Source organism: Capra hircus, chromosome 17 (assembly GCF_001704415.2).
Source record: "Capra hircus breed San Clemente chromosome 17, ASM170441v1, whole genome shotgun sequence".
Taxonomy (NCBI): Eukaryota; Metazoa; Chordata; class Mammalia; order Artiodactyla; family Bovidae; genus Capra; species Capra hircus.
The window spans coordinates 53,885,497-53,899,909 of record NC_030824.1 but is presented as its reverse complement, the minus strand read 5'-3'; the positions used below and the strand labels follow the sequence as shown (position 1 = coordinate 53,899,909).

The 14,413-nt window shown below is 44.3% G+C and overlaps 1 protein-coding gene and 1 non-coding gene across 2 annotated transcripts in view; both read left to right on the top strand.

Moving 5' to 3' along the window:
- The window catches only part of TBC1D9 (TBC1 domain family member 9), a 121,470-nt gene that overhangs the window by 73,517 nt on the left and 33,540 nt on the right, over positions 1 to 14,413 (top strand). Inside the window, exons 4-9 of the mRNA XM_018061559.1 lie at positions 2,915 to 3,143; positions 3,573 to 3,834; positions 5,742 to 5,949; positions 11,367 to 11,573; positions 12,774 to 12,944; positions 13,570 to 13,720. Coding sequence (XP_017917048.1) covers positions 2,915 to 3,143; positions 3,573 to 3,834; positions 5,742 to 5,949; positions 11,367 to 11,573; positions 12,774 to 12,944; positions 13,570 to 13,720 — 1,228 coding nt within the window. The remainder of the gene's footprint in view (positions 1 to 2,914; positions 3,144 to 3,572; positions 3,835 to 5,741; positions 5,950 to 11,366; positions 11,574 to 12,773; positions 12,945 to 13,569; positions 13,721 to 14,413) is intronic.
- On the top strand, positions 4,867 to 4,939 carry TRNAG-UCC. The gene has a single exon. It is a non-coding gene; the product is annotated as a tRNA-Gly (tRNA).

The window sequence follows — 14,413 nt, the reverse complement described above, 5'->3', positions numbered from 1 at the left end:
AGGGGGATATATGTATACCCATAGCTGACTGGTGGTGGTGTACAGCAGAAACTGACACAGCCTGGTAAAGCAATTATACTCCAACTGAAAAAAAAGACATGTCACAAAGGCTGCAGATATATCTGCCAGTTGTAACAGGTGTTTTCATCCCACTTCTCTCTGAACTGGATTCTCCTCCTCCCCACCCAGACGTCTAGGGCCCTCATGCTCCCTGCTGGTTGTCTGCAGTTCCTTGGAATAGCACGCCACCAGAGCCTGCTTACCCCCAAAGCAGGTCCAAAATGTGTCTCCCCTGGCTTCCCCCGAAGCAGCCTCTCTATTCTCTTGGTGGAGTGGTACCAAAAGTAACTAGAGGGAACAGCCTTACCTTAAGAGCCTCTGAGGGAAATGCATTGCTACTTCCGACGCCATTCAGCCCTCCCGTGAAACAGAAGAACAGGAGTCGGCAACTTGGTACTTAGTTTTCCAAATTGATTTTGCTAACTCTTAAGCAATTTTAGACTTAGAAATCTGTGACTCTGGAAGTCACAATGAAAACTAAGATAGGGCCCCTTAAGATACACGTTTATTTGGAAAGACAGCATGTACTCTTTTTTTTTTAATCTTATTTATTTATTTAGTTTTGGTTGCACTGGGTCTTCATTGCTGTGTGCGGGCTTTCTCTAGTTGAGGCAAGAAGGGACTACTTTTTGTTGTGGTGCGAGGGCTTCTCGTTGCTCTGGCTTCTCTGGTTGCCGGGCACGGCCTCTGGGTATGCAGGCTTCATTAGTGGTGGTTTACAGGCTTAGTTGCCCCTCGGCATGTCGGACCATGGATCGAACTGGTGTCCCCTGCATCGACACTGAACCACCAGGGAAGTCCCAACATATACTCTTATAATAAATTTTTCTAAATTAAATATCTCTTAGGTGCTAGCTGCTGTCGGTAAAAACTTTTTGAGACATTGTATTTGAAAAGCATATTTAGTGGTTAGGGGACATATACACAAAATACTTTCAGCCAACATAGAAATTAAGAGAACATAAAGACGAGAATGCTGGTACTTATGCCAGACTTGGTTAGTTTCATAGAAAATGTGATATTTACACTGAACCTGGAAAGGTGGATTTGGGCAGATCAAGAAGGGGTTCTTTGTCACAAGATGAAGATTGGATTTTTCCCCTTTTACACTGATAGACTGTGGACATTTTCATGGTGGAGATGCTGTTGTCAAATCTCTGTTTCAGAAAGTAGCTGTATAGAATATATCACAGTGTAGAAACACTCCTGATGGCATGCCCATTGGGAAGCCACTCCGGTAATTGCTGGACTATGCAAAGGGACTAAGAGGTGGCAAGAGGCTGAAGACCTGTCCAGGGCTGTGTTTGCTGTTTTGATTGTTGTTTACATGTTTGTTTTCCACTAGAATTGAATGGTGATGGAGAGGATGGAAGACAAAGCCCTCTCCCCCTTCCCTCCTGCCATCACTCCTTAGTATCACAGCCGCTGGCAACTGGAGTGGACAGTCTGGCAATGAAAATAAAATTCAGGACATCATATGTATTAAAAAATTTCACTACATCAGGCACAGAGGATCAACAGTACTTAATGTGAGGAAGAAGAGTTATACTTGGGAGAAGCGTTTGTAAAGAGCTGGGAATTGGACTGGATTTTGAGATTAGGTAGGATTAGTGATGGGTGATACAGTGGTGAAGAATCTGCCTGCCAATGCAGGAGACTCGAGAGGCGAGGGTTTGATCCCTGGGTAGGGAAGATCCCCTGGGGGAGGAAATGGCAACCCACTGTAGTATTCTTGCCTGGAAAATTCTGTGGACAGGGGAGCCTGGTGAGCTATAGTCCATGGAGTCACAAAGAGTTCGACATGACTAAGTACACACAGAATTAGTGAAACAGACAGCAGTCTTACTCTAGATTTTATGCCCTCAGAATGAATGACAGGACTGCAGGCAAGAAGGTGAAAAGCATACAGATGACGTATCCAGGCCCTGACTGTGCTTTGGATCTTGTCAAGTGCAGTGCAGTGGGAACAAGTGTTGCAGTGTTGGTTGGATCAAAAATGTGCGTGGTCTAGAATGTTGGATTTTACATGGGGATTGTAGGGAAACAATTTTGATAATAAGAATTTTGTACTTACAATAAGTTTGGGGAAGATATATTTGTAGGGAGCATCCAGAATTCACTGGAAGCCCAAAGGCAGGAATTCTAGGTATGAGGCTGCCCAAATTCACAGGGAACTGCAGTGGCAGCTTTGGGATCAAAACCCCAGACATTCATGTTCCAGAGCTCATGTTTATCTCACTGTACCTTGTGAACAGAGAAAATGGAGATGAGGTAAGAGGGATTTGGTGATTACAAAGTCAAAGGTGGAATTTCAAGGAACATTTTCCCTCAGGAGACATATGTAGAAGCCATTTTTCATTGAATTATGAAGGAACTGGGTAACAAACAGCCCCTCAAGCTGCTAAAATGATTAAGCAGTAGGTTAAGCCAGTTACTTGTCTTGCAGAGATCTTATTTCCTGTGCAACTGACCAAAAACGGTGTGTCTTATATAATTTCCACTCCAGTATTCACCTCTTTTCTGTTCATATGGTGGCTTGTTCCTTTTATCCCGGTTCCTGGTATTTTTCATGGCCGAGAGACGGTGGGTCTGTGGCTAATAATCAGTTAATGGCATGTGTTTTGGTCTTTCTTTGCTCTACATTGATCTGTGTTGCTCTTCAGAAATCTTTTAGACATAAATGCTGGTTGTTAAGTGGCTTCGGTTTGGGGAGTTGGCTTTGAGAATAATTCAATTTTTTCAAGTGTCCCTTAGAAGAAAATTTTTTCCCTTGCCAGTATGTACAACACACGGAAAAGAAACAGTTGTAGTGATAGAGATACGAGTTGTGTGTTTGTGCTTTATGCCTTCTTAGGGCATCATTGCAGAGTATAACAAAATCAACGACGTGAAGGAAGATGATGACACAGAGAAGTTCAAGGAAGCCATTGTGAAGTTCCATCGGCTGTTTGGAATGCCCGAGGAAGAGAAACTCGTCAACTATTACTCCTGCAGCTACTGGAAGGGGAAGGTCCCCCGACAGGGTTGGATGTACCTCAGTATTAATCACCTTTGCTTTTATTCTTTTCTGATGGGAAGGGAAGGTGAGTCCCCTAGAATTTCAGAGGTAAGCTTTTGAAAGGCTACTGAGGTTTTTGCCTGTCCTGAATGTAAACCATATCTAAACATCAACAGTAGTAAATCTGCAGTTGTAACTGATTTGTGATGACTTGACAGTTGAATTCAATCATTTTTGGCTCCGTTGCTGTAAACTACTTGATTGTGAGATAATAAAAATTGACCAAAGGTATAATTCATTGAGTAGACAGGGACTTAAATCCATAATAATCATAACTCAGAATTTTTGTGGTCTAGATTTGTCTTTTGAAACTATCAAGCAGAATATTAATAAATATAAGCACATAAGCTCATAGGAGTTCTGTGAAATTGGAGGGTGGTGGTATGAGATTTCCAGTATCTTGAAAGGATTTTAAGGAGCCACATATTGACCCAGCCTCGTTCTCTGTGCTCAGCCAAGCTGGTCATCCGGTGGGTGGACATCACTCAGCTCGAGAAGAATGCCACGCTGCTTCTACCCGATGTGATCAAAGTGAGCACGAGGTCTAGCGAGCATTTCTTCTCTGTATTCCTCAACATCAATGAGACCTTCAAGTTAATGGAGCAGCTCGCCAACATCGCCATGAGGCAGCTCTTAGACAATGAGGGCTTTGAACAAGATCGATCCCTGCCCAAACTGAAAAAGAAATCTCCTAAGAAAGTGTCTGCCCTAAAACGGTAGGTGACAGAGACCTGAAGTCTTACAGACTTTAGAAACAAGAACCCATCTGTTCATTTATGAAAGTTAACCTTTTCTGAACAGCTTCAAGGGTTCAGAACACTTTTCTGGGTATAGATACAAAACTGAGAAAGACTGCCTAAAGCACTCACTGTTCAGCAAGTGAGGTAGACATGACCAGCCCCAGCACTATAGGTTGGGACCTATTTTGGTGCTCAGAGCAGAGCACCTTGAGTGCACAGACAGGGAGATGGGCAGAGAAGGACCTCTCCATGGAGCTGCTCAGAGCGGGGCTCTCAAAATTACTCAGTCAGTAGGATGAGTATTACTTTAGACATATTATTTCAGGCAGAGGGACAATAAGGTAAGGGAAACACAAGGGGAAAGCACAGAGGAAAGTAAGCTCATCAACATTTATGGAAGGTGGCTGGGCATGGGATGAGGCTATGCTGCAGAGAAGCCCGGAAGTCTGGATGTGAGAGTGAAGGCTAGAGAGAAGGCAGGGGGAAAGCTGACGTTCTAATGTGTGATGGTATGCATGGAATCACCCCTAACTGAGATGGGGACGAGGGAAGGGAGAGCGTGTCCAAAGGATATGAGGATTCAATTTTGATCACGTTGAGTTGAGTTGCCTGCAGGGCGTCTAACTAGACATCAGTTCAGTGGGATAAATGGAATTGGCCATTGTTGCTGTACAGCTGGTTGAAACCTGACAAGAGGTCACTGTAATGAAAACGCCTTTGTTGATTTGAGACATGTTTTGATAGAGTGATAAGAAGATGGGTTACTGTGGTGGGTTGAATGCACGTGAAAGGCAAGGCAAGGGAATTAGGTCAGTACAGACTGCTTTGTCGAGAAATTCAATGGTAAAATAGGGGGTTTGCTCTGTTTTAGAATGAAAACATTTGAACAGAAGGTAGTATGAAGTAGGCAGGTGGGAAGTTTGTTGATGAGGGTAGCACAAAGACAGAAGGGAGCATGGAGATAAAGCCAGAAGAAAATGAATAATTTTAAAAGTGGCATCTTGGACTTCCCTGGTGGTCCAGTGGTTAGGACTCTGTGCTTCCAATGCAGGGGACTCAGGTTCAATCCCTGGTCGGGGAATTAAGATCCCACATACCAAGCAAAGCGACCCAAAAAAAAAAAAAAAAAGGATCTCACAGAATGCAGAAGGATGCTTGTGTGTGCTGATAACCTCTCCCTTCAAAACAGGCAAAAGAAGAAGGAGGAGGTGAGGATGGAGGCAGTTTTAGAGATAGAAGGGAGGGAATTGGAGGGCCTGTCTTTGCCTTGTGAAGCCAGAAACTGGATCATCAGGGGCTGAAGTGGCCTAAAAGCTTGAGCAAAGATGTTTAAATGATGAACAGGAAGAAGGAACCCATCAGAGAAAAGCTCATGGTCACTGGAGGACCCAGCTGGGCTTAGACCCTCTGGTTGTCCAGGAGGTGGGCTGTTCCTGTGTTTCAGGCAGTTTTGTTGTTTATTCAAGGTGACCGCCGACAGCCTGCAGGTTCGTGTGGCTTATGTGCATCCTCATTAGGTCATTCTTAAAAGATAAGGCCCCGAGAGTGGCTGCGGATGAGTATAAATGTCATCATCTCTTCAGAAACTACTGTATTCTTTTAGAAAGAGAATTATTTCCTGTCTAGGCCTTGTTTTCCTAAGATTCTTTGACATTTACAGATACTGATTGTAAAATAACTACACAGGGGACCTAAATATATTAAAATGATTTTATTATGCTTTTGGGTCATCATTGGAGTTAACTCCAGCAGAAAGCCAAGAAGGTAGAAATAAGTCTGACAAGGTGGAAGGGAAAGATGGGCCGGGAAATCTCTGTTGCCGCGTCATTGAGAGGTACTCAAACTTTTCTCTTGTGGGGAGAGTTATTACTGTTGTTTTCCAGTGATCTGGACGCCAGGGCCAAGAGTGAGAGGTACCGTGCACTCTTCCGGCTGCCCAAAGATGAAAAATTAGATGGCCACACAGACTGCACCCTCTGGACTCCATTCAACAAAATGCACATTTTGGGGCAGATGTTTGTGTCCACGAACTATATCTGCTTCACCAGCAAGGAGGAGAACCTGTGTAGCCTCATTATCCCACTGCGAGAGGTACGTGGAAGGTGGCAATGGGTGTTTTAAGAGTTTTATTGGTAATCCTTTTCTGGGTATCTTACCATCACTGAGTTGGCTTTTAACCATGGGTGAGTGTTCCTAATTCTTTGGTGCCATCTGCCCCTCTTTTATGTGTTGTCATTGCTCCGAATGACCATGGGACCTGCGAGGTTTCTTCTTCCAGAAGCAGACTGGTGTTTTATTCTTGTTCGGGTAAGGTGAGATCAACAGAGCAGGAAATGACTGTTATTGAAAAGATGCTTGTTATACTCATGGATCCCATCGGGGGCGCACGCCATGCCAGAGGGCCCGCAGGGGGCAAGCACCAGGGGGGTCAGAGACAGAGGAGCAGGGAAGGGTGTGGACTGGAGTCTTGATTGTGATGCCTTGGGAAGAGACAGGTGAGACAGGATAAGCAGGCTCGGGATTGGCAAGTTGAAAAATTCCAGCAGGCTCTAGGGCAGAGGCCCTGTCCCTAATTGCCTGGTTCCTGGCCCTGGGGTGACGAGGGCAAGATGAATAGGGGCCCTGAGTGTGAGAGGAGGTGAAGGAGGTCCTTGGGGTTTGGACTGGTTGGTTTGCTTGTGAAAGGCCTTCTCACAGGTGAGTCCTTTACTCTCTCCAGGAGTTGGTTAACTCTAGATCAACAAGGCCCCGAGATGTGAAAACATCAAATAGAGAAACTGGAACGTGTAGTTACTACTCCTGGCCCACAGCCTGAGCATCTGGATCTTTAGGGAGTAGTCTAGGTTGTGAGTCAGAAAGTCAAGATCTGTCTAGTTTGCTGGTTCCCTCTGTTAGAATCGCTGGACCACTGGCCACCGTGGTGTAATCTCTGCAAATTTTGGAGTCGGTACTTTAGTAAGATTCCAGGCTGAGGCCCATGGACAGTGAAGGCTGAGGAACATTACTATTGTACCCGGGTTGGCAGTGGGCTCTCTTGTGTCTTCACAGTGATAGGTTGTTCTGGTACTTGTGGAGAAGCCTTGCTGTTGGGGGTTGAGAAGAAATTACAGGTTAGGATGTCCAGGGCTGGCAGATCCGCAGTTTCTAACCTGGCTGCTTTCAACCTACTTTGGTCCTTTCCTAGAAATTAAGAAGCTTAGAAGCTTTGGCTATTTAATCAAGGTTGAGCCTTTGTTAAGATTTCCTGTGGTAAAGGATTCAAGTTTCTCTTTGCCTTACTTTTTTCTTTTAAAAAAAATAATCATTTATGTCAGCAAATTTTCTTGTTTTATTTTTTCTTGTTTGCATCATTATCACAGAAAATTATTAAAATACAGACAAATAGAAAGAAAACAAAACTCACCCCTAGTTCCACCGTTCAAAAATGACCGCTGTGAACATCCTGCTATATAGTTGTTCAGGCTTTCTATGCATTGCTGTGTTTATGTCATTTATATTATTTAGGTTTAAGAATTAATGAATTTTATTTTTTGCCTATTTCTCTTAACAGTGAGTGTACACTAAACTTATTTCCATATCATAAAATATTCTTGTATAACTTTTAATGACTGCATATTATTCCATTACTGGATATGTATAATTTATTTCTTCTTATTTAGGTTACCTTTGGTTGGACCTTTGCGTTATTTTTGTTTGTTTGTTTCCTCCCAATCATATGTATAATTTTCCTTAAATTATAAATTCCTAGAAGTTTGCTGCTACTGCTGCTAAGTCACTTCAGTCGTGTCTGATAATTGGTGGATTAAAACGAATACAAAGTGTTAGGCAATGGAAAAATCTAGTTTTCTTTCTTATAGGGTGAGCTCATGGGTATTATAACACATTTGGAGACTAGAATTATTGGGGGTGAATTCTGAGATGGATGGTTGATCGGTACTTACAGGTGGCTCTGAAATGCATCTTATGGCTTTTTCCAGCAAACTTACCCTCTTTATCTTAGGGAGTTACTAAACTCTGTGTGTGTGCGTGTGTGTGTGTTGTGTGTGTGTGGTAATTGACATCATGTACTAGTTTCAGGTTAACATAGTAGTGATTTGATATTTGTGTATATTATATGATGATCACTATGATAAGTCCAGTTAACATCTATCACCATTCATAGTATGCTATTAAAGTCTGCTATTAAAAATGTCCTTCGTCAGGTACTACCTGAACAAAATAAAGCAGAGTGACCTGGACCCATGAGGGAAACCCATCCTGACATTAAGAATATACTGAGTGTATCATTTCTAAATCTGAGTGAGTCATCACTTTGTTTATCCAAAGGTAACTGAGGAACAGAGGGGCTGGAGGCTGCCATCCCGCATCTGCTCTCCTGTTCCCCTCCTCCGGGTTCAGTTCAGGGGCTCTGTGTACATTTCAGTGTGATCTACAGTAGGAGCACGCGAGCTTGGCGGAGTTAGGAGGTTGATGGTTAGTACCCTCAACCCATCTTGTGCTTCCTAGTTTTCCCTAACAAGTAGTAGGGCAGAGATAATTCAGGCACATTTCAGGATAAGTCAGAAGGGGGAGGATGGTATAGGTGGCATTCGGAAGTAAAGTGTGTCGTGGTTGGAGGGTACGGCTTGAAAGAAACCCCCAATGAGACAGCAGTGCCCTTTCTTTACCCCAGTGAATCGCTGAGGTATATTAACAGTAAAGCCTAAACCTCAACTAATGGAAGAAGCAAAGGACTTATGTTTATTCCTACTCTAGGTTATATAATGACAAAAATGCACTAGGGCAGGGCTCCCACCCTCCATCAGGGTCTGTTTGAGCAGTGATCTCTCCATGAACTCAGTTAAGCTGATTGATCAGTAGGAGCCTCAAGGAACCTTGCATCCCTCCTTGGAACAGCTCCTTTTAGAATTCTGTAGACTCAGGATTGCTGTTGAATTTAATTTTTTATAAATAAGTGAAAATATTGACTGGAGATTGTTAATATACATTCCGCATGCAGACTTAAGGTAGAGTAAATCGACACATGTTAAATGTTTACACAGAATCATGTTGCTGTAGATTTTAAAGAAAAGTCTGAATAGCAGCAAGAGGATAAAGAGTGATGAGAGTCCTCATTAGGATTTCTAGATGTAGTCTCTCTTCTTTTTTTCAGTTATAAATTACCTTGTAAAATGTTCCATGTGAAACACCAAGATTTCATTAAATTCAAGCTATCTTACAATTGTAGTTGGTGATGAAAATGTGTCTCATTATTGTGTAGAACATTCCCGTGGAGCTGTTACCCTTCCCTGGAGGCGCAGAGTTTCAGGGCTGGAATTCTACTAGAACTCATTTGTCAGTGAAAAATACATGCTAACCTGTGGGAAGCTTTCTAGGGTTTCTGTAGGTGCTTTCTTGCTGTTGCTTCATGATCCTGCTAGATACTGGACTTCATGCTTGATTTCCTCACGAGCACATAGAGTCTATGTTTTAGGTGCAGAACTTGAACCCTGTCATCCTCTTGGCATCTGTCATTAATTGCAGATGCCTGGAGACTAAAAGAATCAGAAACAATCTGTTGGGAGAAAAGGAGTTTTTTTCAGTCATTTAAAATAAGCATTCTTTAATATGTGTCTGAAGTATCATGGGAAAATCCTTTTTATGGTAAAGAAGTTGGTTTCCCCCTCTCCCTGCCAATTTCTCTAGCTTCTGTAGCATTGGAGGGGAAAACTCTTAGGTACAACTCTAGGTATCTCAGAATATTCCTTTAAAAATGTATGAATATATATCTAGCGTGTACGTGTTTATAAAAGCTGAGAACAGAACTCAGGTCCTGCAGTTTTTCCCTTTATGGACCCCAGTAATACCTGTTTTGCACCTGTGACCATGCAACTTTTTAGGCAGTTCCAATAGGTTACTTAGCCTTGAAAGGGAGAGAGGTTTTTAAAGTTCTGCCCTGAGGAAATGTCTTTCACATGAAAATGCTGATGAAGAGGTCAAAGTTGAACCTGTCTAGACCGCTTACCTGTGGAAATGAAGACGGGAAAGAAACTAAACTCTGAAGTACACAATCATCGCCGCTGCAAATAAACCATTTATCTAGAGCTGGTCTTGAGATTTTTCTTCCTAATGTGCTAAAGAAAAGAGTTGTAATGCATTTATCTTAGTTTCCAGTTGATGAAAATCCTTTTATAAACCAGCAAATGTATGCCATCATTTCAAAGCTGAAACACATGCCCCCTATTTCTGCTTTTCTCCTGATATGGTTGACTTACTTTACTACACACACTAGTACGCACAAGTGCGCATGCACGCACACACACACACACACACAACAGTCAGCCCGTGCAGATAGGGTTGCAGTTAAGCTGTTTACGTCATGTCTGCTCAGAATCAAGCCTTTAAAACTTTGAAGTGGTAAGAGGTGAGGAATGCAAAGCCCTGGAGTCTAAACGAGACGTTTGAAGGATTGGTAGTGTTTTAAAAGCCATGTCCACATTAAGCTAATAAAAGGACCCAGTATCGTGGGTTGTTTCTTTCTCTTACAGATGAAGCACCAGCTAAGAGTCCTCCCTCTTAAAGTTCCATGAAATTTTAATGAAAGTCAAAGAATTCCTTCACAGCAAGGTTTCTCAACCTTGGTGCTGTTGACATCTTGGGCCTTACTGTGTTGGGGGCAGGCTGACTTGGGTCCTGTGCCCTGCAGGATGTTTAGTTTCATCCTTGACTTCCACCTGTGAGATGCCCGTGGTGCCCTCCACTTGGGACTACCAGTGCCTCTGGATGTTCCAGATGTCTCCTGGGGCTGGGATGGGGACTCACTCTCGATTTATAACTACCAGCAAGATAGTTCTGGTTCCAGCTGTCACGCGAGTATATGTTCCCTGGTTCTTTGTCTCGTCACAACAAAGATTTGGAGTGACGGACATTAAAGTCCTCAGCGCGTCACAGCTCTCGGGTCTTGGACAAACCGTGTTATAGCTCTTAGGCAAATCAGTGTTACAGCTCTATTTTATTTAGAAGATAGCAGGAGAATCCATCCTCAAAGTGTGAGGGCATGCCAACCCCAAGATTTGAAGGGAAGAGAGTGGAGGAGCGCGTGGGAGGGGGGAGAGAGAGAGCGCGCACGCACGCAGGAGAGGAGGAGAGCGCACGCTTTGCCTCCTCCTTTTATACGTTTCGCCTCCCCCCGGGCCTGCCCTGTGCAAATTGGGCTTAGCCAGGAGTGCTGTTTGTTCTTTCTGAAGTCTTCACTCTGGTCCTCGGACCTTCCTTGTTTTTTAGCCACCACCATTTTGGGCTTCTTTTCCCTGTTCTGCCTACCTAACACGGTTTCATTTGTTCTGAGCTGTTTTCTTTTATTGGGACAGCGTTCACGAATCTCAGCTTGCCTCAGTAAAATACGGAGGTTCCTGCCGAGATTGAAAAGCATGGTCTTCTTCCTTCAGTGCTCAGCATCTTCAGTGCTCAGAGGTTGCTGCCGGGTGATCCCTGGGAAGTAATGCTCTTGGTGGCCTGTTTCTTTTCAGGTGACGATTGTAGAGAAGGCAGACAGCTCCAGCGTGCTCCCCAGCCCTCTGTCCATCAGCACCAGGAACAGGATGACCTTTCTCTTTGCCAACTTGAAGGATAGAGACTTTCTGGTGCAGAGGATCTCTGACTTCCTGCAGCAGACAACCTCCAAAATATACTCAGACAAAGAATTCGCAGGAAGCTACAACAGTTCGGATGATGAGGTCGGTGGAAGGCACCTGTGGGGTTGGTTCAGCCTATTTCTCTTCCCTGGGGAGTGTTCACCTCCTGGTCTGTTTTGTTTGATCTTGAAGCTTTGCAGCTGTGCTGAGGTGAACCAACTACTCTGATGTCCAGAGAAGACATCTCATTTAAATCTCATGGTGTTTGTATTTAGAAAGATCATAGAATTGGACATCTAATCTCACCCTCTTCTTTCACCGTTGAAGGCGTTATGAAGTGATTTGTCCTGATTACATTGCAAGTGACTCTGTTGAGAATTATACAGAGATCACTCAGTAAAGTCTCAAACCTGAAATACAAGATTATTAGGATGGTTTTATTAGGATACAATACGAATTGTGTCCCTATTGAATTAGGCTCTGAATCCACATCCAGGGAAACTGGGCCCTGAAAGATGCGTGATTAGCTCAAGTGATAGAGCGACTTGCAGCGAAAATTCGTTGTAAAGCTGGCGAGCTCCTGTTTACCTGCTCCAAGCTTCTGTGGGCATTTTTGAGGCACCAGAAACTAGATAGGAGGCGAGGGAGGCGGTCCCCTGCAAGTTGAATCAACCACGTCACACTTTGCATGCATACTAATCAGAGAGATAAGTGTCCAACCAGCTTGCTGTAAAAATGAGTCTAAAATACAGAGGAGGTATTTCCCTGGTGATCCAGTGGTTAGGACTCCATGCCTCCAATGCACGGGATGCAGGTTCGATCCCTAATTGGGAAGCTTAAGGTCCTTCATGCTATGGGGCACAGCCAAAAAATAAAATACAGGGGAAACCTGTTGGGAACATTGAAGCCCTGTGGCCCATGATCCCCTCTAATTCTCACCAAAATGCTGGCTTGCCGACTTCCTCCTGCTACATCACCTAGCAAGGCGCCTCTCGGGAACCATGGTGAAGCTATTTGTGTCTGTCCAGAGGACAGTCAGGTGGCTCGGTGGTAAGGAACCCGCCTGCCAGTGCAGGAGACACAGGAGACGTGGGGTCTGGTCCCTGGGTCGGGAAAATGACAGCCCACTCCAGCGTTCTCGCCTGGAGAATCCCGTGGACAGAGGAGCCTGGTGGGCTACAGTCCATGGGGTCTGCAAGAGTCAGACACGACTGAGTGCAAAAAGGTGGAGGAGAGGATGTGGAAGAAGTAGGTTCTGCAGCTCAAACCATCCCCGCCTCATGTTGCTCTCTGCATTGGCAGGTGTATTCTCGGCCCAGCAGCCTCGTTTCCTCCAGTCCCCAGAGGAGCACCAGCTCCGATGCCGATGGCGAGCGCCAGTTCAACCTCAATGGCAACAGTGTCCCCACGGCCACACAGACCCTGATGACCATGTATCGGCGGCGGTCTCCCGAGGAGTTCAACCCGAAATTGGTGAGTGCCGCCTCCTCTTGCCAGGAACTTTCTGTATTAGAACAGGAATGTTTTTAACAAATCTTTTAAAATAAACTCATCAATATGTCACTGGACAGTTTCCTACAAGTGAAGGATATTTTGTTTAAAAATACAAAGGACATATAAATATAACATACAATGACATATTTGTATGTCATCAGGTTTCAGAGTGGCTTCACTGTGAAAGGAGATGGGTCATATACTTATATATGCAGGTGACATTTTTTTAGTTTTGTTTTTTAACTGTTGTTTAAGTAGCCAACAATAAGTACATAATGTCTCAGGCCGCATTTAACAACATCCAGTCTGTTTCACTTGGAGGAGGAGATATAAAGCCGTAAGTAATATTTGCATGCTCCTGACCATCTCAGGTAAGTGGCATTCTGACTCTGGGCCAGAAAGTTTCATGGCAGATCCACAGGCTCTGATATATGGGTCAGGTCACAGAAGGTCTTCAGAAAATCTGAGTTCTTTGTTCTCATGAATTCTGTCCAGAACTTACCAGCTCCATTCTCCAGGGAAAAATGTTCTGACTTTCCATCAAACTTGTCCTTACCAATCTCGAAGTACTTTGGGTGTAATGATGCTACCTCATCCCTTTCAGGCCAAAGAGTTTTTGAAAGAGCAGGCCTGGAAGATTCACTTTGCAGAGTACGGGCAAGGGATCTGCATGTACCGCACAGAAAAGACCCGGGAGCTGGTGCTGAAGGGCGTCCCCGAGAGCATGCGTGGGGAGCTCTGGCTGCTGCTGTCAGGTATGGCAGGGCTGGAGCGGGAGCACGCCTCCAGAGTGTGGGGAGCCCCAGGGCTGCCCTCAGCCTTCCATCGTGCCTCAGGGCTATTTCAGATATGTAACCCCCACTTCAACCCAGGGGTCTAATCTCTGATCAGTGAAGTACAAGTCAGTTTACCCTCTCATTCCATATGTGTGTGTCTGCACATATGCACGTGTGCTGAGTTGCTTCAGTCGTGTCCGACTCTTTGCAACCTCATGGACTGTAGCCCGCCAAGCTCCTCTGTCCGTGGGATTCTCCAGGCAGGAATACTGGAGTGGGTTGCCATTTCCTACTCCAGGGGATCTTCTGGACCCAGAGATCAAAGCCGAGTCTCCTGTCTTGGCAGGTGGATTCGTAAAACACTGTGCCATCTGGGAAGCCCATGTGTATATATACACATATTTAACATAAAAGCACCTATTTTATTATATAATATGTACATATATATGTGTATGTGTTTATATGTACATATTTGTATATATGTATATGTGTGTGTGTGTACATAAACCTTATACTTGCATAAATTATATTTAACTAGATTTATAGTTAAGTGCTTGCATCCAGGGTTTGTCTGTCTGTAAGAATCATAACCTGCAGCTGTGTCACAGCGGTGGTCCTCACCCACCTCTGCGTCCTCCCACCCAGCACCGAGGAGCTTCCCTTCATAGCAGT